The sequence below is a fragment of the Geotrypetes seraphini genome, chromosome 2, assembly GCF_902459505.1.
Source record: "Geotrypetes seraphini chromosome 2, aGeoSer1.1, whole genome shotgun sequence".
Taxonomy (NCBI): Eukaryota; Metazoa; Chordata; class Amphibia; order Gymnophiona; family Dermophiidae; genus Geotrypetes; species Geotrypetes seraphini.
In genome coordinates, this window is record NC_047085.1 from 476,447,078 (window position 1) to 476,472,923 (window position 25,846).

The 25,846-nt window shown below is 37.0% G+C and overlaps 1 protein-coding gene across 1 annotated transcript in view; it reads left to right on the forward strand.

Moving 5' to 3' along the window:
* TTC21A (tetratricopeptide repeat domain 21A) overlaps positions 1-25,846 on the forward strand; it is a 323,520-nt gene that overhangs the window by 284,141 nt on the left and 13,533 nt on the right. Inside the window, exons 25-26 of the mRNA XM_033931720.1 lie at positions 6,549-6,744; positions 13,740-13,964. Coding sequence (XP_033787611.1) covers positions 6,549-6,744; positions 13,740-13,964 — 421 coding nt within the window. The remainder of the gene's footprint in view (positions 1-6,548; positions 6,745-13,739; positions 13,965-25,846) is intronic.

The window sequence follows — 25,846 nt, forward strand, 5'->3', positions numbered from 1 at the left end:
CTAACCCCTCCCTCTTTTACAAAACTGTAGTGTGGATTTTAGCCATGGAGGTAACAGCTCTGACGCTCATAGAATTCTGAGCATCAGAGCTGCTACCACCACGGCTGGCACTAAAAAGTGCTCCACAGTTTTGTAAAAGGAACTCTTCCTGCAACAGTGACTTCCTGTTCCCGCCTAGGAACAGGAAGTCACTGTTGCAGGAAGAGTTCTGGGATAGGCCAAGGTTAGAAGTCTCCTCTGACGGATACAGCACCGCGGCTGCCATAACATTTAAAATAATAGCGATCGGGGGTGGGGAGCAGGTGTGGGGAAGTCTGAAGCTGCAGGGCCGGCGTTAGAGGCAGTGAGAACAGCCGGCTGTGCACCCCCCCAAGGCGTGCACCCGGGGCGGACCGCCCCCCTCTTGGTACGCTACTGCAATTATCTACCAGAACACTTTCCAACTCGCCATTTTAGCAAGCCTGGTAGAGAGTGGAATACATCCCTGTTTAGGAGGTATATGTCCCAAGTGCAAATTGTTCTCATTTTCCCATTCTGAGGAAGTCAGTGCTGGATACACTTTGGGCAAGAAGGCACTTACGTGCATATATGGTGTGAATTTGCTTTACTTAATCAGTTTTGGGAAGAGAGAGCGAAAATATTCTCTACTATGTGTATGTTGCCCATAATGGCCAGTGCTACACCTTTTCTACACTTTTTCTTTTCCACGCACTACATGCTTTAATGCCACCAGAGACTTAAAATTCTACTGCCTTGTATTGTGGTTACTCATCGCATTATGTTAATGTTGTGGTCGAGCCGGCGCCTGTGGATAAGGTAGGCTCCGGTTCATGCACACAAATACTCACGCCGACGTGCTTCCATAAAGTTGGAAGTCCTGCTGGGCTCAATGTTCATTGGTAAAGCATGAAAACAAAATTCAAAAGAGTCAGTTTTATAGTTCATGCTACAAGTCACTTTTATTGGGGCTTATATTGGGAGCCAACTTCCCTTCAGTCTGTACTCCAAGTCACCAATACAAATACTTCAAAACAAAATCAGAATAGATGAAAAACAGTATGTCTCAGCTCTCATCTCCATACAGGTAAGTAACCAAAACACTTTACAAAAAACGTTTGTCATCAGTGGCCAAGATAAATCTTCAAACAATACTGTTATCTTCAAAAAGAGAGACAGTTAGCAAGAATGCTATTAGCACTGCCTGTAGTGCTGTATCCAAGCCTGAGAGGAACATAGGCTTGGCCCCAGCCAGCTCCAAAGGAGTTGGTGGGGGAGGGGAGTAAGCGAATCCACCAAAAATATCTGTTAACACAGAATGCCCAAATGGCCCCACAATCCCATCCAGTTGTACAGTGGATTCTCCCCAATCTTACTTCCTCATTCTTCAGCATTCAAACACCAAAGTAAACTTATCAGAGCAGATTTCTTCAATTAAAGAAAACGTTTTTTCCTTTTCAAAAGTTCCCCAAAGGGAGAAGTGCAGCACTGCTCTCTTTCTTCCCTCAACTGAAAAACAGCTGCAGAGAAGCAGTTCAAACAATTTGCTCACCTGAGCTAGAAGAAAAAACCAAAAGCTTCACAAACATGTATCCTATTATTCTTCCATAGGCATACCTTCAGGACAAACTGCAGATTCCTGGCAATCCATAAATTCAAGCTCTGCTGGCTGGTTAGTCTCAGGGTCAGTATCAAACTCTAGCATTTCCACATCAGCAGAGCTGTGAGGATCAGGAGCATTGTCCTGGATACCTCCTTCCTGAGCAGGTTCAGGGCAGACTGACTTCCTTCCCCTCAGAGCAGCTTCTATTACGTTCAGCCGGGCACGCCCAGTTCTCTGAGGGGGAGGGCCAGCCTGCAGCTTTTTCCTAACTCTCCCAGGAGCCGCAATCAGCTTTTGCAGCTGAGAGTTGGCAGGAGAGGAGGGAGTGTTCTCAGGCTGTTCCAGGCTGTTACATTCAGCATCTTTCACTCCCTGGAGCTCAGCTACCTGAGATTTAAAGGGAAATGAACCATCTTCCCTATTCTTTCCCTCTGGCTTGCTACATTGATCAGCTCTTCTGACAGTTGTAATAGGTTTAGACAAACCCCTGCCTGGCACAAACCGAGCTTTAAGGCTAGGGGTGTGACATACCCTCACCCTTTGCTTCTGACCTTCCCTAACCTCCAGGGGCGTATGGCTCTCCTCCTGTATCCTGGACAGGGTGTCAACGTTGGTGCTTAGTTTGCCCGGGCGATGCACTACCCTGAATCTAAATGTCTGCATGGCCAGATACCATCGTGTTAGCCGGGCATTGTTGTTCCTCATGGTGTTGAGCCATTTCAGCGCCACATGGTCCGTTACCAGAGTGAACTCCCGCTCCTGCAGGTAATGCTCCAGGGTCTGCATCGCCCATTTGGCTGCCAAGCATTCCAATTCAACTGTGGCATAATTCCTTTCATTGGGATAAAGTTTGCGGCTCAGAAACAAAACCGGATGCTCTATCCCCTGGACCTCCTGGCTTAGTATTGCCCCTAACCCTGTCCCTGACGCGTCTGTCTGTAAGACCAAGGGTTTAGTAAAATCTATGGATACCAGCACCGGGTTAGTACATAAGGCTGCTTTAAGGTCCTCGATAGCCTGTCTCCCGCCTTTAAATGGCGTTCCTGGGTTTTCCTATCATAATAATATTTCTGTTTCTCCTGACTCCACTCTAGATTACACTTTCCTAAGTGGGCCACTTGGCCTAGTCTCTTCCTTAACTGGGCCAAATAGGATATAACATTAGTCTCTTCTCCCTCTTGGGACCCCCAATGTTCCTTGACAATATCTAATATTCCCCGCGGAACCCTGCCAAACAGCATCTCAAAGGGACTTACCCCTAGAGAATCTTGTATTTTCTCACGTGCCGCGAACAGTACCAAGGGGATATACAAGTCCCATTCTTTTTTTTCTTGGCTCCCCACCTTCTTCAGCATTTGCTTTAACGTCTGATTAAACCGTTCCACCAACCCATTAGCCTGGGGGTGGTATGCTGAAGTTTTAAGGTGACGGATCCCAAAGCCTTGCCAGAATTTCTCCATTTCCCTCGAGAGAAAATTGCTTCCCTGATCGGTCAAGACTTCGCGAGGAAAACCCACCATGCAAAAAAGCCCCATTAATTCTTTCATGAGGGCCGCCGAGGTCGTTTTCCTCAAAGGAAAAGCCCAAGGGTACCTAGTGGCGACATCTATTATTACCAATATAAAGGTAAACCCTCGGGGAGTCCTTTCTAGTGGTCCCACAATATCAATAGCTAATCGTGTAAGGGGCTCCCCTACTTTAGGAATGGGAATAAGCGGGGCTCTGGCTGGCCTACTCAATGAAAGCTTCTGACAAATAGAGCAGGACTTACAGAAATCTGCAACATCTCTAGATACCCCTGGCCAAAAAAATCTACGCAGTACCTGAATCTCCGTAGCTGCCGCTCCCTTATGTCCTGAGAGGGGGTGATCATGTGCTGTCTGTAAGACTACTTTTCTAAAACCCCGGGGAATCACTAGTTGTTCTCTGTTATCTCGCGGGTCTTTACCTGTCACACATCTATATAATAACCCCTGTTTTACTTTAAAATAATTCGGGTTATTCGTAGGGACAGCTGCCTGCTTCCAAAGTTCTAACAAGGATGCATCTGCTCTCTGTTCGTCAGGGAAGGTGGGAAATAGCTTCACCAACTCCTTTGGAAGCCAAGGGATGTCCTTAGCCCCACTAGCCTGCGTTAATGCTTGGCTTCTCTGACGTTTCTGCCTCTCCGCTGCCAGGAACGCCATCAGTTGTTGCTGGTCCATCTTCTCCCCGGCCTGAAACAGAAACAAAGAGAAAGACCAACCCAAGTGTGATACTTTTTACTGAGGTAGCCAATCTCCCTCACCCCCCCCCTGGTCAAGTACCTTACCAGAGAGAAAGGTGAGTCTACGCCTTTTGTTTTTAGGCCTCCTTGGCCCCCAGTCGCTTACTGCGTTTTTGTCCTCTTATCAGTGTTGAGGTCCTCCTTCGACTCAGGCTCACGACCGGCACACTTGGATCCTTCTGGTCGCGTGTTCCCTCTGTACTCCCCGTCGTACGACTCTGGATACTGGGCACAGCGAACAGGAACCAAAACAATAAACTAAAACAACAAGCTAACACAACAAATTAGCCAAAGTCCAAAAACTTTTCTCTTTTTTTTTTTTCCTCCAAAAACCTTATTTTTTTTCCCTCCAATAATATAAAAAAAAAAAATTTTTTTTTTCCAACAATTCTCCAAATGTCCAGCAGGAGGCGCTCTATCCCACTCCTGATACCAATTGTGGTCGAGCCGGCGCCTGTGGATAAGGTAGGCTCCGGTTCATGCACACAAATACTCACGCCGACGTGCTTCCATAAAGTTGGAAGTCCTGCTGGGCTCAATGTTCATTGGTAAAGCATGAAAACAAAATTCAAAAGAGTCAGTTTTATAGTTCATGCTACAAGTCACTTTTATTGGGGCTTATATTGGGAGCCAACTTCCCTTCAGTCTGTACTCCAAGTCACCAATACAAATACTTCAAAACAAAATCAGAATAGATGAAAAACAGTATGTCTCAGCTCTCATCTCCATACAGGTAAGTAACCAAAACACTTTACAAAAAACGTTTGTCATCAGTGGCCAAGATAAATCTTCAAACAATACTGTTATCTTCAAAAAGAGAGACAGTTAGCAAGAATGCTATTAGCACTGCCTGTAGTGCTGTATCCAAGCCTGAGAGGAACATAGGCTTGGCCCCAGCCAGCTCCAAAGGAGTTGGTGGGGGAGGGGAGTAAGCGAATCCACCAAAAATATCTGTTAACACAGAATGCCCAAATGGCCCCACAATCCCATCCAGTTGTACAGTGGATTCTCCCCAATCTTACTTCCTCATTCTTCAGCATTCAAACACCAAAGTAAACTTATCAGAGCAGATTTCTTCAATTAAAGAAAACGTTTTTTTCCTTTTCAAAAGTTCCCCAAAGGGAGAAGTGCAGCACTGCTCTCTTTCTTCCCTCAACTGAAAAACAGCTGCAGAGAAGCAGTTCAAACAATTTGCTCACCTGAGCTAGAAGAAAAAACCAAAAGCTTCACAAACATGTATCCTATTATTCTTCCATAGGCATACCTTCAGGACAAACTGCAGATTCCTGGCAATCCATAAATTCAAGCTCTGCTGGCTGGTTAGTCTCAGGGTCAGTATCAAACTCTAGCATTTCCACATCAGCAGAGCTGTGAGGATCAGGAGCATTGTCCTGGATACCTCCTTCCTGAGCAGGTTCAGGGCAGACTGACTTCCTTCCCCTCAGAGCAGCTTCTATTACGTTCAGCCGGGCACGCCCAGTTCTCTGAGGGGGAGGGCCAGCCTGCAGCTTTTTCCTAACTCTCCCAGGAGCCGCAATCAGCTTTTGCAGCTGAGAGTTGGCAGGAGAGGAGGGAGTGTTCTCAGGCTGTTCCAGGCTGTTACATTCAGCATCTTTCACTCCCTGGAGCTCAGCTACCTGAGATTTAAAGGGAAATGAACCATCTTCCCTATTCTTTCCCTCTGGCTTGCTACATTGATCAGCTCTTCTGACAGTTGTAATAGGTTTAGACAAACCCCTGCCTGGCACAAACCGAGCTTTAAGGCTAGGGGTGTGACAATGTATACAGGAACTATCTACATTTACACAAATAAAAAAATGCTCTTGAGAGGCGTATTAGCTGAGCAAGCTGACTACACAGAGATGAGACAGACTATTGAACTTTGAAAAACTATAGGCCCCATTTTTGTCTTGGTTCCAGTTTACGTCGTCATTTCTTATATGTCTTTGTTCTGAAAGTTTTATTGAGTTTTGCCTTTTAATGTATCATTACATTTTGAATTGTATGAACTTAGGGCTCCTTTTACTAAGGTGCGCTAAAGAAATTAGTGCATGCACAAAATTACCACACTCTAAACCCGTGCTATGCTTCTAGAACTAATGCCAGCTCAATGCTTGCGTTAATAATAATAATAATAATAATAACAGCTTATATACCGCAATTCCGTGAAGTTCTATGCGGTTTACAAAAGATTAAGCAAAGATAAAATTTGACTGACTTCAAGAGGGGTAGAAGAAAGAGAATTAATAGGACAGGAAATTCATTGTTGAGGAAAAAGTGAGAGAGAGATGAGTGGATCAGTTGTCTAGATGCTTTAGGAACAGGTGTGTGTTAAGGGCTAGCGTGCGCGTTAAAGCCCTAACGTACCTTTGTAAAAGGAGCCCTTAATATTGCAAATGTTAGTGATTTCCTTTCCTTTTTTTCATGGAGTACTATTACTGCTAGAGATGGAGAAAATAATATTATGTATATTGCTTTCGTATGTCAGAGTTTTGATAGTGTGTTGAAATTTTGGTTTTGTGAAAAAAAAAACCCCCAATAATAAAAACAAAGTTAAAGAAAAATATTTGTTTTAGAGAACAATTATGAAAATGTTTTTACAGATTAAGGTAATTTCTCAAAGTTATAGTTTAATAATGTTGTATCTAAGCACACAGCTACTTCTGAGTTTTATTTTAACAGTAATTCAACAGAACGGAAGGAGTATGAGCAATATGGTCTGCGTACAGCAGAAAAATTACTTAAAGAATTCCACCCTCGCACAACACAGGGACAAGATCAGCTTATAATGCTTCAAAACTATTGCCTGATGGCTACCAGGGATAAAGTTAATGTAGAAGTTGCCCTGAATACATTTACAGAAATGGCCACAACTGAGGTAAGAACAGCAATCAATCAAACATAAGAATAAATAAAATACAGTAATTAATATACGTAAACATTATAAACAACAAATACAATAACATATAGAAATCAATTAGAGGCACACTGAAAAAGCTGACCACTCAATATTTAACAGGACTTTACTAAGTAGGAGTGGCTCCTTCCCAGTTAACGGCCACTGACCACATCTGGGACAGATATTTAGGAGCACTTAACTGGAGAATGCAACTAAATAGGCTGCATGGACCATCACAGCATTATCTGATTACTGCCAGGGTGGAGTAAAGAGCCAGAAATCTGGGTACTATCTACATTTGATGCTGGTATCCAGATAGCTATCCAGGCAGATTGGATCACATAAATAGCAGTCCTAACCTACCCAGATAACTATCTGGGTACTGGCACTGAAAATTAGATAACTTTCGGTGGCTGATGATAACCCAGTATTCAGCACTGGTAACCAGATATGACCCAGTGTTGAATTTCTGAGTCTAAATCAGCCCATGATGACCAGCATTTAAAGACTTTCAAATCCCCATGAAGTCTAATTTTAGCCTTATATTTTAATTGGTAGAAAATTCCAAAAACATGGAAATGCAATTGAAAAAGCTTGATTGCTGGTTCTCAGCAAATGAACTAAAGCCAAAAATGCACACACAATAAACCCCCTTACGATGAATATAGATTAAGAGAGAGCATGTAAGATTGAAGCTTTTCTTGAATGTATAATAGTAACAACCCCAATTTAGCATTTCAGAGCTAGAAAAGCATTTTAAATTAGCATTGATATTCTACAGAAAATTAGCATAAATGCTTAAGTAATTTAGTGACATGAATAATAGCTATTAGAATCATTATTAACTGAACTATAGCATTCTAGATTGTCTTCTTAGTTTCGCATGGCAAGTATAAATGTGTGCATCAGTATTTGGGATTGGTTCTAGCAGTTCATATTTATAAAGACACATAGATGTCTATTTCAGCAGCAATTTATAATATAAATTTTTTTTTTTTTAAATTCTTTATTCATTTTTAAACTTTCATCAAGTGTACAGAATTCATAATAAACACTATTAATTAGAGCACTTGAACATCTTATCATTGTATCTTATAAATATAAATGCAACCCTCCCTCCACCCTCCCTCTAAGCCCATTATTCATTATAAGATCATAAACCCTCCCATTAAAACCTTCCCCTCTTTCAACACTAATCTGATTGTTTTTATTTGCCAAACTCTCTGAATGTCTTTCTGATGGAATCATTTCTAAGCCCCAAATTGTGATAATCAAATCCTAAATGAATTGGCATTTATGTGTAATATGGTGGTCAAAATATTATTCTTTGTACATGAGTGCGTGCATCATTTAACCACCATGTGAATCAGATTCAAAGAGAGCTGTGAAAAGTGGTGCTTGACCAAGGATTGCCACCACAATGACTGAGATTTACATGATCTGAGAAAGAGTTAAGAACATAAGAAGTTGCCTCCACTGGGTCAGACCAGAGGTCCATCGCGCCCAGTGGTCTGCTCCCGCGGCGGCCCATCAGGCCTATGACCTGTGAAGTGGTCCCTGACTATTCCTATAACCTACCTCTACTTCTATCTGTACCCCTCAATCCCCTTATCCTTTAGGAATCTATCTAAACCTTCCTTGAACCCCTGTACTGTGCTCTGGCTTATCACAACCTCCGGAAGCGCGTTCCATGTGTCCACCAACCTCTGGGTAAAAAAGAACTTCCTAGCGTTTGTTCTAAACCTGTCCCCTTTCAACTTCTCTGAGTGCCCCTTTGTACTTGTACTTCCCCACAGTCTGCAACGTGACATAATCATGCTCGAAGAATGGGCATCTAACATGGCAGATGAAGTTCAACGTGAATAAGTGTAAAGTGATGCATGTAAGTAATAAAAATCTCATGCACGAATACAGGATGTCCATGGCGATACTTGGAGAGACCTCCCAGGAAAAAGACTTGGAAGTTATGATGGACAAGTCAATGACGCCGTCCACGCAATGTGTGGCGGTGGCGAAAAGGGCAAACAGAATGCTAGGAATGATAAAGAAGGGGATCATGAACAGATCAGAGAGGGTTATCATGCCGCTGTACCGGGCCATGGTGGGCCTCACCTGGAATACTGCGTCCAGCGCTGGTTTCCGTACATGAAGAAGGACACGGTACTACTCGAAAGGGTCCAGAAAAGAGCAACTAAAATGGTTAAGGGGCTGGAGGAGTTGCTGTACAGTGAGAGATTAGACAAACTGGGCCTCTACTCCCTTGAAAAGAGGAGACAGAGGGGACACACATGATCGAAACATGGGTAAAAAGAAGAATGGGTAAAAAAAAATAAAAAATCCAACGTAGTTAGTCACAGTACTGATTGATTGATATAAAATCACCCTTTCTGGTTGACTTAGATTACCCCTAAGCCTGTTGCCTCTTAACATCATCCTATGCCCTCTCATTTCATAGCTTCTTTTCAAATGCTCAATTACTTACCCCTAATTCACGATTCAACACATCAGGCAGGGCATACGCTAGATATGATCTTTGCTCCCAGTATCGACCTCTTTTCATTTTCCAAAATTCAAAATACACCAGTTCCCTGGTCAGATCACCACATCATCTCATTTAATTTAATTTCTATAAAGAAAAATGAATCTGTTCCTCCACCCAAAAAAATAGTTTATCGCGATTTCAACAAACTTGATCATTCAACTATTTCGTCATTTATGAGTTCTTTACCCCCAATATCAGAGTCAGACTCCTTAGAAGATCAACTTTCTATTTGGAAACTCTCAATGCAACTTCTATTAGACAAAGAGACCCCCTGGATTAATAAAATCATTTATAACCGTAAAGCTCATAACCCATGGTTCTCTCCAGAACTTTTATTGATCAAAAGACAACTTAGATCCTGTGAGAGGAAATGGCGTAAAAACAAATCAATGGAAAATTTGGCATTATTCAAAGAGCAATCCCTATTCTATAAAGGTAAAATCAATGATGCAAAAAGAACCTATTACAGCAAAAAAATCAAAGCGGCAAAAAATCCATCAATTTTATTCTCTATTGTAAAATCTTTCAATTCAAACACACACAAACAACCTCGTTCCTCAACACTCTCAGCGCAAAACTTAGCAGATACTTTCTGCACTAAAATTGAAAATATACGAAAGAAATTTGCAACTATTAGAGATAATAAGCCCCTTACAAACCAAACTTCTAATGACTATAAACTTCCTTGCGCAAAATGCTCTAACTTCAACATTCCTTCCCTATCACTAATTAAATTAATATTACAAAATTTAAACTTAAAAAGTTCCCCCTCTGAGATCATTCCTCCTGTCATTTTAAAGAAATACTTCACTTGTTTTGGACCACATATACTGTCCTTTGTAAAAAAAAGCCTCATCTCCGGTATTGTACCCAAATCATGGAAAACAGCAACAATAATTCCCATAATAAAAGACCATAAAATAAGTACAGAAGATCCTCTGAATTACCGTCCTATTGCAAATATTCCCTTCCTAGCAAAAATCACAGAAAAAGTAATTTTTAATCAAATATCAGAATTTGTAGAATCCACAAATGTTCTACACCCCAACCAAACTGGATTTAGGAAAAATCACAGTACAGAATACTCATTAATAGGTCTCACTACTAACATTATACTTAACCTAGATCACCACAAATCCGTCATCTTGTTCTCTCCTGATCTTTCCGCTGCATTTGACACCATTGACCATTCTCTATTACTAGACAGACTTCAATCAATTGGTATCAACGACATAGCTCTACAATGGTTCAATTCTTTCTTATCAGAACGGTCTTCCAGTGTCCAATTCAACGACACTAAATCTACTCCATACTCACCTAGCTTCGGAATTCCTCAGGGTTCAATTCTTTCCCCCTTACTCTTCAATATCTTTCTCTCACCTTTACTTAGTCTTAGCCAGTCTATAGGCTTCTCCGCATATGCTTATGCGGACGACATACAATTACTACATCCATGCAACCCAGAAAACCCTATTGAAATAGCTCAAATCAACCAAAAATTAGTCAAAATTAAAGAATGGCTCACTTATAACAAACTCGCGCTTAACATACCAAAAACAAAGATCCTCCTTTTCCCTTCAAAACAGGGAATACAATTATCTTCTCCTTTCATGATAGATGACTTAAAAATTGAAACAGTGACATCACTCAAAATTTTAGGTGTAATCATAGATGACAAGTTTACATATCAAGAACACGTTAACAATATTGTTAAATGCTGTCTTTATCGTCTCCGTTTAATCCGTTCAATGACAAAATATTTAGAACCACAATCTCTAAATATTCTAATGCACTCTCTTGTTATAACAAAACTAGATTACTGTAACTCTTTGCTACAAAATATTACTCAAAAAGAAAAAAAACGTTTACAAATTATACAGAACATAGCAATCAAAATAATTCACAATGGTAAAAAATACGACCACGTAACACCTCTGCTAATAAAATCACATTGGCTGCCCATAAATAACCGAATAACTTATAAAATAGCTCTACTTATTTTTAAAACACTAAATACTAATGAACCACAATTCATAGACCGTTTATTAATACCCCATTCTTCAAATCACTCTTTACGTTCCGAATCCCAAGAATTATTAATGGTTCCCTCTCTAAAAATAGTAGGGACAAAACGCCACGATATTTTCTCTGTAGTGGCTCCTCTTACTTGGAATTCTCTTCCTTTATATATCAGGAAAAATAAAAATTTAATCCAATTCAAAACCAATTTAAAAACATTTCTTTTCAAAATTTCTTTTGATCTCTAAACTTGCCTCACTGCCAAATTCGATCTGAGCACCTTCAATCCCTCCCCATTGTTTTTTTCCCTCCCCTTTCAGACCTCTCTTTCTCCCTTTTTAGGGAAATATTGTTGTAACTTTAATTCCTTATGTTTATTCCATATGTGTCATAGTCTGTCAAAATTGTTTTGTGTGTTAAATTCCCATTAGTTAAAGAAATATTATTTTACCGTTATTTTACCCCTTTAGTGTTCAATATTATATAATTTAACGATGATTGTTATACTTTGTTAATCGCTTAGTTTGTAATAAGCGATACATCAAATAAAATTAAACTTGAAACTTGAAACTTGACTCATGTGCATTTACACCATGTAGATATTCAAATGTCTCTATATCTCCCCTCTCTGGCCTTTCCTCCATAAAACACATATTGAGATTTTAAGGTCTGCCCCATATGTGTTATGACAAAGAACACATCATTTTAGTAGCCTTCCTCTGTACTGACTCCATCCTTTATATCTTTTTGAAGGTGCGGTCTCCAGAATTGTATATAATATTCTAAATGAGGTCTCGCCAGAGACTTATACAGGGGCATCAATAACTCCTTTTTCCTACTGGCCATACCTCTCCCTATGCAACCTAGCATCCTTCTAGCTTTCACTGTCAACTTTTCAACCTGTTTGGCTACCTTAAGATAATCACACCCAAGTCCCACTCTTCTGTCACGCACATAAGTTCGTCACCCCCTAAACTGTACTGTTCCCTCAGGTTTTTGCAGCTCATATGCATGACTTTGCATTTGTTAGCATTAAATTTTAGCTGCCAAATTTCAGACTATTTTTCAAGCTTTACTAGGTCTTTCTTCAAGCTTTTCACACCATTTGGGGTGTCTACTCTATTGCAGATTTTGGTATCATCCGCAAAGAGGCAAATCTTACCTGACAGCCCTTCAGGAATATCGTTTATAGAAATGTTAAAAAGAACCTCAGAAAATATTTTTTCATGGAAAGGGTGGTAAATTCTTGGAACGGCCTCTCGATGAAAGTGGTGGAGACAAAAAGTGTATCTGATTCAAGAAAGCTTGAGACAAGTACTTTGGATCACTAAGGGAGAAGAAATTATAAATGGCATGGTTAGGAAGACTAGATAGACCATGTGGTCTTTTTCTATGTTTCTTTGAGAGCTAAAAGGGAAAGACCAATATATCAGAAACAGAACTAGACAGGAGGAGAGAGGAGAAATGTCAAATGGACAACAGCCCCTGGAAAGAGAATTAGCAGAAGATAGGAAAACAGAAAAGAAAACTGGCACCAGCACGGTGGAAATAAAATATCCAGACAACTAGGGTAAAATGGTGTTTTAATTTGAATTTATTAACTGGAATATGTTAGCTTTGGGAAACATGCATTACAGATGTCCTTGTATTGTGTTTAGTGGAAGAGGAAATGCATTTATGTATTTATTTCTCCAGTGATGCAGTACATGCTGAGTTTGATTTATTGGGGTTCTCAGTTTTTGTCTTGTATTATTTCTAATTTGTGATCCCTTATTCTGTATTTGTTGAGGGGTTGTCTGTGTTTTGTGGGTGACTGAAGTGCGTTATTTCATTTGTACCCTATATAGTTTCTGTCTAAAGATATATAGTAGTCCCATTTGTTCCATTGTACTTGTAGTAGGAGTATTGGTGTTTTAGGGCCTAGTGTAATATTGTTAGTATTGTCTATTCATAGCAAGGTTCTGGCTGTTTGATCTGTCCAAAGCCAGGTCCTTACTCAGGAGCCCGTGGTATGGCTTGATCCTTGTCTCATCCTAAAATAAATCCAGGTCCTCAATGGAGGCTTTTCTTTCCACTGATTTACGCAAAGATTTCTGCAGCAACACAAGTCTGATCCAACCTTCCCCAGTCCTTTTAGTGCTCAGGTTTAAAGAAAAGACTATATTTTATACTGTATATCTATGAAGGGGAGGTGTTTGGGAAGGGCTGAGATACTGGGTTATTGGGTGTAGAAGAGCCAGCCTTTGTTAATTCTGGGCCCCACCCAAAATATCAGGTCTGGCTATATACACCACTGAACAGAAGGAAGATTGCTGAACCAAAAATGTTATTACTTGGCAATCCCTGAACTCTGCCAGTTACCCTTTTTGCTTTTTGCATTTCTAAAACATGACTTCCTTTAATATTTTCCCAGAAAGAAAATGTGGCAGCCATCCTGGCCATGGCCCAGGCTTATATGATACTTAAGCAGACTCCTCGAGCAAGAAACCAGCTGAAGCGGTTGTCAAAAATGCATTGGTCTTTGTCTGATGCTGATGACTTAGAAAAGAGCTGGTTGCTGTTAGCTGATATATACATCAAATCTGGAAAATATGATTTTGCAAATGAGCTGTTGAATCGCTGCTTACAATACAACAAGGTGAGAGGAAAATATGTTTATTGTTCTCTAAGCTCCCTTCTTTTAGCCTTAGAACTGTCCTGTTTTTGATGATGATATTTTACTTTTTGTTATTAATTTCAAATGGATCATTTTCAAACGGACTTACATTCAGCTGGTAACTATAAGTCTACTATCTGTTTATTTTGAAATGGATAATATAAGGTTGAAAAAACCATCTAACTGGCCCAACACAATTTTCAGCTATTCTGGATTTGACTTACGTATTATATTATTGCATAAACCACCTTGGTATCCAGGTTGAAAGGCAGTATAGCAAATAATAAGCAATAATCTATAGAAAGTCTAAACTAAATGGATACCAATGGTCTAAACCAGTGGTTCCCAAACCTGTCCTGGGGGACCCCCAGCCAGTCAGGTTTTCAAGATATCCCTAATGAATATGCATGAGAGAGATTTGCATATAATGGAAGTGACATGTATGCATATCTCTCTCATGCATATTCATTAGGGATATCTTATCATACTTTTTTTTTTTTTTTTAAATTTTATTTATTGAATTTTTCAATTTTTACAATAGTTGAAATTCAAGTGATATAATTAATTACTATATATCATTGTATCTATCATTAATACAACTTAATTTATAAACAGTATATATTATATATAATCAAAAGTTATACATCCCTCCCCTTTTTCCAATTAATGATTTTAAAAATTATACATATCCCACCCACCCCTTTTCTATATAAGTATTATAATTGTGCTAAGAAAACTAATCATTAGAATAATTAGTCAATGGTTGCCATATTTTATTGAAATTATGAATGTTCCCGTGTTGTAATGCTATTACTTTTTCCATTTTGTATATATGACAGACAGAGTTCCACCAGAACGTATAATTTAATTTGGTATAGTCTTTCCAATTCTGAGTTATTTGTTGCATGGCGACTCCTGTCAATATTAATAGTAGTTTATTATTGTTTACTGAGATCGGACTCTGAGTTCTCATTGCAGTTCCAAATAATACAGTGTCATATGAGAGTCCTACATGATTTTCTAGTAATTTGTTAATTTGGGGCCAAATCATATTCCAAAAGGCATTTACACAGGGACAAAAAAAAATTAGATGATCTAACGTCCCTATTTCTATTTTACAATGCCAGCATCTATTGGATCTAGTATTATCTATCTTTTGCAAGCGCGTAGGGGTCCATAACACTCTATGTAATAAAAACATCCATGTTTGACTCATAGATGCTGACTTTGTAGATCTTAATCTCCAGGACCAAAATCGTGGCCATTGAGACGCAGAAATTGTCTGTCCAATCTCAATACTCCAAATATCCCTAAGACCAGTTTTCTTTTTTTTATTTAAAAATCCATATATCAATTTGTACCATTTTGCGGCTTGGTGACCCAAGAAATCCGCCTGGAAACATAAAACCTGCAGACTATATTGAGTATTAAGATTTTTCCATTCAGGGAACCCTACCTGAATGGCCTGCTTCAATTGCATCCATTTAAAATATTGTGATTTATTTAAGCCAAATTTATTTTGCAATTGTGAAAAACTAAGCAGTGAACCTTCTGAAATGACATCATTTAATGTTCGTATACCTGCACTTATCCATTGTTTCCAGACGATCTTAAATCCGCCAATTTTGATCCTGGAGTTTACCCAAATAGATTGATTTAGTGATTTACAAATTGGATCTGGTGATAGGTTATTTATATATCTTAATGTTTTCCAAGTGTCTAATAATATTCTGTTTTCTTTGTATCTTCTAGGCATTGTTATACTAATTAAATGATCTAAATGTAATGGGAACAGGAGCCGCCATTCTAAATATAGCCAATCTGGTACATTCTCCATGAGATCTGGGAGGATCCAATACATACCCTGTCTTAGAATATAGGCTTGATGGTACCTATAAAAATTTGGAAAATTTACCCCTCCCTCCATAATTGGTCTTTGTAAAGATACTAAAGCAATTCTGGGTCTTTTCCCAAACCAAACAAATTTTGTAATAATATTGTTTAATTTTTTATAAAAGGACCCCTGAAAAAATATTGGTATCATACTCATTTGATAACAAACCACAGGCAATATCATCATTTTAATTGTTTGAATTCTTCCCCACCATGAAAGATGTAAAGGATTCCATTGTTCACACATTTCTGTAATTTTTTTCAATAAAAGTTTTTCATTTTCTTTGACTGTATCATCAATTGTATTTTTGATCATAATTCCTAAATATTTAATCCTTCCTCTTTCCATATAAATGAATATGAATCAAATAATCCTTTGGTGCAGTGAACATTAATTGGAAGAATTTCTGATTTACTCCAATTAATTTTATATCCAGAGAATTTTCCAAATTCCTCTAGAAGATTAAGTAAATTTGGAATAGTAATCCCCGGTTCTCTCAAATATAATAAGATATCATCTGCATATGCAGAAAGTTTATATTCCCAGTAAGAAAATGGGATTCCCCTTATCTCCTTAGTTTGATTAATTGCAATTAACAAGGGTTCTAGAACAATATCAAAAAGTAAGGGAGACAAAGGACATCCTTGTCTAACTCCCCTTTGCAAATTAAATTTATCTGATAAATTGTTATTTATATATAATCTTGCACCAGGAGAGCTATACAATGTCTGAATCATTTTAATAAAACCGGGTCCTATTCCAAACCATTCTAGAGATTGATACATAAATTTCCATTCTACTCTATCAAATGCTTTTTCTGCATCCAAAGATAGCATAAAAGTTGGATCATTCATATTTTTTGCTAAATTTAAAGAGTGAAATGCTAATCTGGTGTTATGTGATGAGTGTCTTTTAGCAATAAATCCTGTTTGATGTACATCAATAATGAAAGGAAGAGCTTTTGCCAATCTTATTGCTAGTACTTTAGAAATTAATTTACCATCTACATTAATAGGAAATAGGCCTGTAATTTGAAACCAAGGTAGGATCTTTGTTTGGTTTTGGTAAGACAATAATTAATGAATCAGCCATAGTACCTGATATATTTCCATATTCATTTGATATTGATACAATTTTAATAGATATGGTAAAATAATGTTTTGAAATGATTTATAAAATTCAACCGTATAACCATCACCACCCGGAGCGGATCCAACTCTAAGAGACTTCAATGCTGATTCTATTTCTTTTAAAGATATAGGTTCTTCTAAACTTCTTTTTATATGATCTGGAACATTTGGTCCAATAAATGAATTTAAAAATTTTTGTCCATCTTGTTCTTTATTTTCATAAGATTCAGAAGAATATAAATCTTTATAAAAATCAAGAAATTGTCTTAAAATGTCTTTATTGTTAGTGTGTGTATTACCTTGTATATCTTTAATTGCAATAATCTTGGATTTTCTTTTTTTTGCTTTAAGGAAATTTGCTAATAATTTTCCAGCTTTATTTGAATTTCCGTAAAATTGAACTTGTCTATTAAATAAATCTTTTCTCACAAATTGAGAAGAAATCTCATTATATTTAACTTTTAATTTTAATAAATCTTGTAATGTTTTATTTTCCCATTTTTTCAATTAATTTATTTTCTAATAATTTAATTTGTTTTCCTAATTCAAGAAATTGTTTTTTATGTTGTTTATTAATATATGCTGAATATGAAATAATATTTCCTCTCATTGTTGCTTTAAAAGCGTCCCATAAAATCTCAGCATTAATATTATCTGAATCATTAATTTGAAAAAATTCTTGTATTTTTAATTTAAATTCTTCGAGAAAATTTGAATCCGCTAAAAAAGTATTATTAAATCTCCAAATTGAATTTAAATGTTCAATATCATAATTTTGAAGATTAATCCACACACCAGCATGATCCGAAATTATAATAGGATCTATAACTGCTTTTATCACACGCTGCGCTAGGTTATTAGAAACAAATATATAATCAATTCGTGAAAAGGATTTGTGGACCTGAGAACAAAAAGAAAATTCCTGATCATTAAAATGAAGAATACGCCATATATCTACTAAATCACAAGATTGAATCAAATTATCTAAGCCTAATGATTTCATAATTCTACTTGGTTTTTTATCCAAAATTGGATCCATTACAGCATTGAAATCTCCTGCTACTATTAAATTAGATGTAGCCAGTGGTAAAAGTAATTGTTGAATTTGTTTGAAAAACTCCATTTGATTCGTATTAGGAGCATATAAATTGAATAAATTCATGGTTGTATTTCCCAGATCCATTTCGACATGCACCCATCTACCTAAGGGGTCATAATTATTAATTTGAAATTCGCATTGCATTTTTTGTTTATCAGAATAGCCACTCCAGCTTTTTTCTTTAAAGCCGGTGCAAATAAACATTTAGAAATCCAACCCCCAGATAATTTTTTAGATTCAGTTTCAGAAAGATGGGTCTCTTGTATGAAGTAGATATCCGCATTTTGATTTTTAAGGAACGATAATATTTTCTTTTTCTTAATAGGATGATTTAAACCATTGACATTCATAGAATAAATTTTTATATCCATCTTATTTATCATTAAATTTTAACCAATATTCTATGATAATATACATGATTAGATCTCAGCACAATTAATATATATTGATTCCCATTCCCACCCTCTATTTCCCTCCCGACCCTCCACTATCAATGTTTGTCCTGGAACACACATTGGTCATGCAAAACCTAAATCCCCTCCCCCAGGCAACTAATCATTCATAAAAATATTCTCTAATTCAATACATTTCATATTTCTTTATCCACCTTATTATTCATTTAAACCTTCATTAAATCCCCTTGTATATTATAGTTCATATCAAATTTAATTTGATAAATCATATTAATCTTTTCAAGTCTTAGATATAAATAATATATTACCCCTTCAATAAATTAAATATATTTCATATATAGTTCTAATTTCATATATTCAAATTAGATATATCTATTCCTATAATATATAATATATATAATAATAAATATTTTAGTAAATCATTTTATATATTTGAAAATCATCATTTATAGTATCGTAATATGTATAGGTAAATATTTATATCAAAAAGATTTTATAATTAATACCTATGTTATAATAATTTTCCATTCATTTAACCGAATCCAAAAAAATTTTTTCCATTAATATTAGCAGTATTAAATATAGATGTAGTAATTCATATAAATTATAATTGGATAAAATCATCTTAATATTTTCAAGTCTTAGGTAAAAATAATATATTATCCCTACAATAAATTTAATATATGTAAAATATAACTCTAATTCCATATATCATATTGTAATAATAACATTTTTAAACATCATCATTTATAATAACCTAATATGTATAGGAATTAAATATCTATGTTATAATAATTTCCACACTCATTTAATCAAATCTAAAATAATTTTTTTTTTTTCAATTAATAATAGCAGTATTAAATATATATGCAATAATTCTATAATAGTATTCAATTCAATTATAATGTAAATTTATCATAACATCCAATATATTAATAATAATTGAATCAAAAATTATAAAAATTTTTTTTTTTTTTTAAATGGATGGAATAAAATCAAAAATTAATTTAAGTCATAAAATTCAATATATTGTAATAAAATTTGAATCAAAAATTGTCATTCTTATATCTTGCATTTTCTATATCCTTTCTTCAGATGAAACTTCCATTTTATTCTGATTATATGTAGACATTAGTTCCTCTTCTTTTTTCTTTCTTTATTTCCATCTATTTTCATTAGATAAATTTGCTTTATTCTGCTTTATTATGTAGACATTGGTTCTTCTTGTGTCAAAAATTCATTCAGTTTAGCAGGATCTTGAAAATACATAGATTATTTCCTGTAGAAATTCTCATTGTAGACGGATAGTAAAGACCATACATGTAGCCCTTTTCTTTAATTGTTGTCTGAATGTAAGGGAATTGTTTCCTTATATTTGCAGTATCTTTAGCAAAGTCAGGAACAAAAAATCAGTTTAGATCCTTTATAGTTTAGGTTTTTATTTGCTTTTGCCACTTTTAAGATCTCAAAATGCTTGTTGGTATCTTAATACTTGAAGATCAGAGGTCTAGGAGCTGTCTGGTTTGTTTGTTTTCTTGTGGGGATTCTGTGGGCACGTTCTATCTCCAACGGCCATTTAGAATTCAGCTGCAGCAGTTTAGGCAAAAGATTTTCCAAGAACTGTATAGGGTTTTCTCCTTCAATATTTTCAGCTAAGCCAAGGATTCTAATATTCTTTCTTTTCCTCGATTCTCCATATCAAATTAGTTGATTTTTTAAGGCTGTTACATTTTTCTTTTCCTCTTCACACTTTTGTGTGAAAGTTTCCAACTGACAGATTCTTTTCCTCCATCACAGACATTCTTTGTCTGTCAGTTTGGATTTCTTGTTTCAGGTTAATCAACTCTTCCTTCACTTCTGATAATTTGTTGGCATTATCAGTCAGCATTATTTTGATTTTAAATAATTCCGCCATGATGTCAGCTTTTTCATTAATTTCATCTGCTTCCAGCGGGATTGGTACGCTGGACGGCGATACAGGGGTTACCTTTGACCTTTTTGTCGACACTCCCGAAGTACAAGGTTTTTCATTTTTTCCTTGCCTTATCGCTGCCATTTCCGCCGTTGATTTTTATTATTTTTAAGTCGGACAAGTGAAATAAATAGTTTTATTTTATTCAGTTGTTGCCTGGGACTCAGGAGCTCCGCGGTTAAGCTGCCATATCGTGCACGCTCCAAGCCACGCCCCCATTAGGGATATCTTGAAAACCTGACTGGCTGGGGGTCCCCCAGGACAGGTTTGGGAACCACTGGTCTAAACAAACACTAAGCACCATTAATTAAGAATACTTAAGAACTGGAAAGAAGAAATAAAAAATAACTATAAATCTGTACTATCACAGACAAAGGTAAATTATTTTTAACAAAGAAATAAAAAAAAGTCAAATAATTCTTCTAAAACACATTTTTCAAAAATTTTACCCCTTCCCCCCTTTTACAAAACTGCAAAAGTGGTTTTTAGCGCTGTCTGATGCGCTGAACGCTCCGCTCTGCTCCACTTCTCATAGAGTTCCTATGAGCGTCTGGAGCAGCGCAGAGCATTCAGCTTGCTAAAAATGGATTTTGCGGTTTTATAAAAGGGGGAGGGGGAGGTCAATGAGTTAACTAATACAGATAAATAACTTTCAGTTCCTATACCATTACAACCAACTGCAGAACTTACACAGTTTTTCAAAATAAAGTTAGGAAGATCAGACAATCCTTTCCTTCCAAAGAAACAAATTGTTATATAACATCATTTTTGATAGAATTCATAATATTCTGGACATAGGATATGCAATGCTTTTTGACTGGTGTCACCGAATTTGATTCAACGAGTCCTGAGAAAGCAAAGTTGCTTACCTGTAACAGGTGTTCTTCGTAGATAGCAGGAGAATGCCGCTACACTTGAAGGTGAAGTCCTCTGACTGAGCCTGATTGCCAGAGCTCTTACCTAGCTAGGTAAGCTTTAAAGCTTACTGGACATATGCAGGAGTCCCTTCACTTACAACCCCTCCCCTCAGCATGTCAGTTTTGTCTCTAGCATTGAAGAAATGCAAGACGAGGGGAAGGAGGGTGGGCAAGTGTGCAGCATTCCCCTGCTGTCTATGGAGAACACCTGCGACAGTTAAGCAACTTTGCTTTCTCCATAGACAAATAGGATATGCAGGCATATTTGAAGGTGAGTCTCAAGCTGAAAAATGGAGATGGGTAGTAGACTAAGGCCCTCTTTTACTAGTAAAAGAGGGGGTAAGTAATTATAATGCGAACAGGTTCCGTAAGACTGATTTGACCAAAATGCACATCTTGAGCTAAACTTTGTAAATGTATGCACCGAGGACCAAGTTGCAGCCTTGCAAATATCCTGAATAGGATTGGATTTCAAATTTGCTATTGAAGAAGCTGTAGCTCTTACTTTACTCTTACTTTATGAGCTCCAATTGTACCAGGCGAGTGAAGTTGCGCTTTCGTGTAGCAAAATTAGATGCAATTTGCTATCCAAGAGGATAAACCTCTATTTGATGTTGGTTTTCCTTGGGTAGCTAGATTATAGGAGATGAATAACTGGTTTGTCTTTCTTAAGGGTGCAGTTGCCTTGAGGTATAAAAAGTGAAGTTCTCCTGCAGTCCAAGGTAAAAAGCATTTGCTTCACTGAAGAGGGAGTGCGGAGGAGGAAAAAAATGAAGGCAAAGTAATAGTTTATTTGAGATGAAAATCTGTGACAACTTTAAGAAGAAATTTTTAATGAGTCCATAATTGTACTCTATTAGGAAAAAATTGGAGATAGGGACAATATGTGACTAGTGTGCTTGAAGTTCACTAACTCTTCTGGCTGAAGTTGAAGGCTGTATGAAAAATTGTTTTTCCAAGTAAGAAAGGAAAGTGAAATAGAATCCCAATGGTTCAAAAAGGCCTTGCATTAAAATATCCAGAACTAAATTCAGGTCCCATGCTGGAGGAGGATCCTGCAGTGGAGGCCTAGAAAAAACTGACAGACAAATCAGGCTCAGTCAGAGGACTTCACTTTCAAGTGTGTTCTGCATATTCCCCTGTTTGTCTACAGAAAAGAGTTCATTACTAAATCATGCCCTCTGAATATACAGATGTCTATTTTTTTTTTTTTAAGTTCAATCTGTTTATTAGGTATTCAAATATGGCAAAAACATTACAATTATCAGGAAATGTCAAAACCCCTCCTCAATGTAACTCATACAAATCATAAAAGAAAAAATTAAAGTGCATCACATTGTTAATGAGAAAATTACAATTTTTGTGTGGCTAGAAAATTGTCAATGGGAGTCCACAACTGAAACTGTGGATGATTACGCAAAGGAAAACGTTTCTCCAGAGCAAATTGCTCAAAGCGTTTAAACAAACACACCGAATTCCACCAGAAGGGATAGTTGAGTCTGGAGGCCGATTTCCAGTGTTGTAGCACTTGTTGAAGTCCAACAGAGATTAGTAAGTCAATCAGTTTGGGTTTACAAGGAGAGTTCTTAAAACATGAATGAAGGGAGCGTAAAATTATAATATCATATGAGATTTCTACAGTACACTTCGTGACAGCTTTAATCGTGGACCATATAGCTTCCCAGAAAGAGTGAACAGCTGCACATTGAAAAATCATATGTTGTAAGTCCCCTGTTGCAGAATGACAATGCCAGCAGCAATCAGTCTCTGTGAGTGAAGCTTTTTTCATACGTGAAGGAGTCCAAGTAGTAGTCCACATGAGGAAGTAAAGGGACTGGGATAAGCTAGCTGATAGTATAGGTCTGTTTGTTCTAGACCAGAATGTATTCCATTCAGAATGAGATAGTGAAACATTAAGATTCTTAGACCAAATAGCTTCAGCTCCTTCGAAATACGAATCTCGTAGGAGTTGATAATATAATGAGATAGCCTTTCCTTTCTTTTTGACCATAGTACACCAGTTAATCATACATGCAGTTATTGACAATTGCAATTGAGATATTACATTCGTTATCAATGTCCATTGTTGATATTTGTTACTTAACAAGGGAAAACATTCAATGAATTTGGAGAATGGCATAATATTATTGTCTGAATAAAGGAATGGAAAACAAAATAGTGTCCAAATAATCATATAATGTAACAAAAATGAATGGAGCACTAATGATGTATATACATCATTAGTGCTCCATTCATTTTTGTTACATAATATTATTGTCACCATCATATAGTTGGTTCACGGTCCACACACCTTGTTTTTGCCACAATTTCCAGGAGAGGGGTTTTTTTTTTGCACATTTAATAGCTATATTATTCCAGAGTGACATATTTCTATGACCATATATAGAGTTAGTGGCAAGTTTATCAAGAACCCGAAGTGCAACTTGAGTTGCTTTCATAATAGGAAAAAGTTTGAGAGTGGACGGATAGGACATTGTGGGTAAAGCTTGAATGGGTATGGGAGCACATATATGGTGCTCTAATTCCAGCCAGGTTGGAAATTGAGATGAATCTTGCATATCAACCTGAAGCCATTGGGTACCATATTGAAGTAATGAGGCTAGATGATATCTATAGAAATCAGGAAGGTTTACACCTCCATTTAGCTTAGCTGCTTTTAGTTTTTTCAAAGACAATCTAGGTTTTTTGTTTTGCCATATAAAGGAACTTATTTTTTGGTCTATCCACTTATAGAAAGAGGATCTACATAGTGAAGGTAGCATAGCCAGTTGATAGGTTATCTTAGGGGCCAAAGTCATTTTAATGGAGGAAATCCTGCCCCACCAGGTTAGGAAGAGTGGAGACCATTTGGCAAGTTGTGATGTGATCAAAGATTTGAGTTTAATTACATTGTATTCCATGCTACGATTATAATCTTTATGTATATAAGTACCCAAATATTTTATTTCTTTTGTGGACCATGTAAAGTTAAAGTGACTGACATCACTTGCTGATATATGATCATTGAGTGGGAATATAACAGATTTTTCCCAGTTAACTTTATAACCTGATAATTGAGAATAAGCATGCACCAGTTGCTGAAACGCCGGAATGGATGATTGAGGATTTCGCATAAATAAGAGAATATCATCAGCATAAGCCGCTAATTTAAGTTCTCTAGACTGGGATGAAATACCTTGAATTTGTGATGACTGACGTATAGCTAACAATAGGGGTTCTAGTGATAGATCAAATAATAGAGGGGAAAGGGGACAGCCTTGCCTGGTGCCCCTATGCAAGTTAATTGGTTTAGTTAGCGAGTTGTTGATAAGAACTTTGGAGATAGGCTTCCAATACAGGGATTGGATCCAAGAGACAAAGGATTCACCAAAATTAAACCATCTTAGAACCTGCAGTAGGAAAGGCCATTCAACTCTATCAAAAGCTTTTTCCGCATCAATGGCCAATCCCACTGCAGGCTCCACAAGGTGCTTTGCGCATCCGTTTATATTATGAAACAATCTAAGGTTATCTCCAATCACTCTGTGTTTGATAAAACCTACTTGATCAGGAGAAATCAACAACTCAATAACTTTATTTATACGATTAGCTAGGAGTTTTGTCAGAATTTTGTAATCTACATTAAGCAAAGATATAGATCTATAGTTTTTGACTAAGGTGGGATCTCGATCTGGTTTTGGAAATATTATAATCGTGGCTTCAGTAAAATATCTTTGCTGATTAGGAAAGGTATGTATATGGTTAAAATAAGTGAGCAAGTGAGGAGAAAGTTGTATAGCAAATTTCTGATAAAACTCGCTGGTCAATCCATCAGGACCTGGGGACTTATGTGGAGCTAGAGAAAAAATGACTTCTTGTATTTCTTGAGTAGTTATTGGAAGATCCAACTCTTGTTTAAGGTGTTGTGGTAAGGTTGGATGTTGAATATTATCTAACATATGCATAATGTCCGACTGGGATGGGGATACTTCAGATGAATAAAGTGTAGAGTAAAAAGACTCAAACTCATGTTTAATTTTTGTGTTATCCGTTATTATGTCTATTTTATCTGCTACAATCTGCTAAAATCCAAGATGTTATGGAAAGATTGCCCAGGCTTATCAAGCCTGATGACTATTATCTGATGCTGCTCATCCATGTTGGCAGTAATGATACTGTCAGGTACCCCAGCAAATGTATCAAAAGTGACTTCGTAGCTCTGGAAGAGAAGATGAAGCAGTCAGGTGCACAGATGGTATTCTCGTCCATCCTCCCTGTCGAGGGTAAGGGCCAAGTCAGAGAAGCATGCATCCTGGAGATGAATACGTGGCTATGCGGAGGTATTGTCGAGAGCGTTTTGGCTTCCTGGACCATAGGATGATTTTCTAAGGGCTGCTGAACAGGGATGGTATCCATCTATCAAAGAAGGGAAGAAGTGT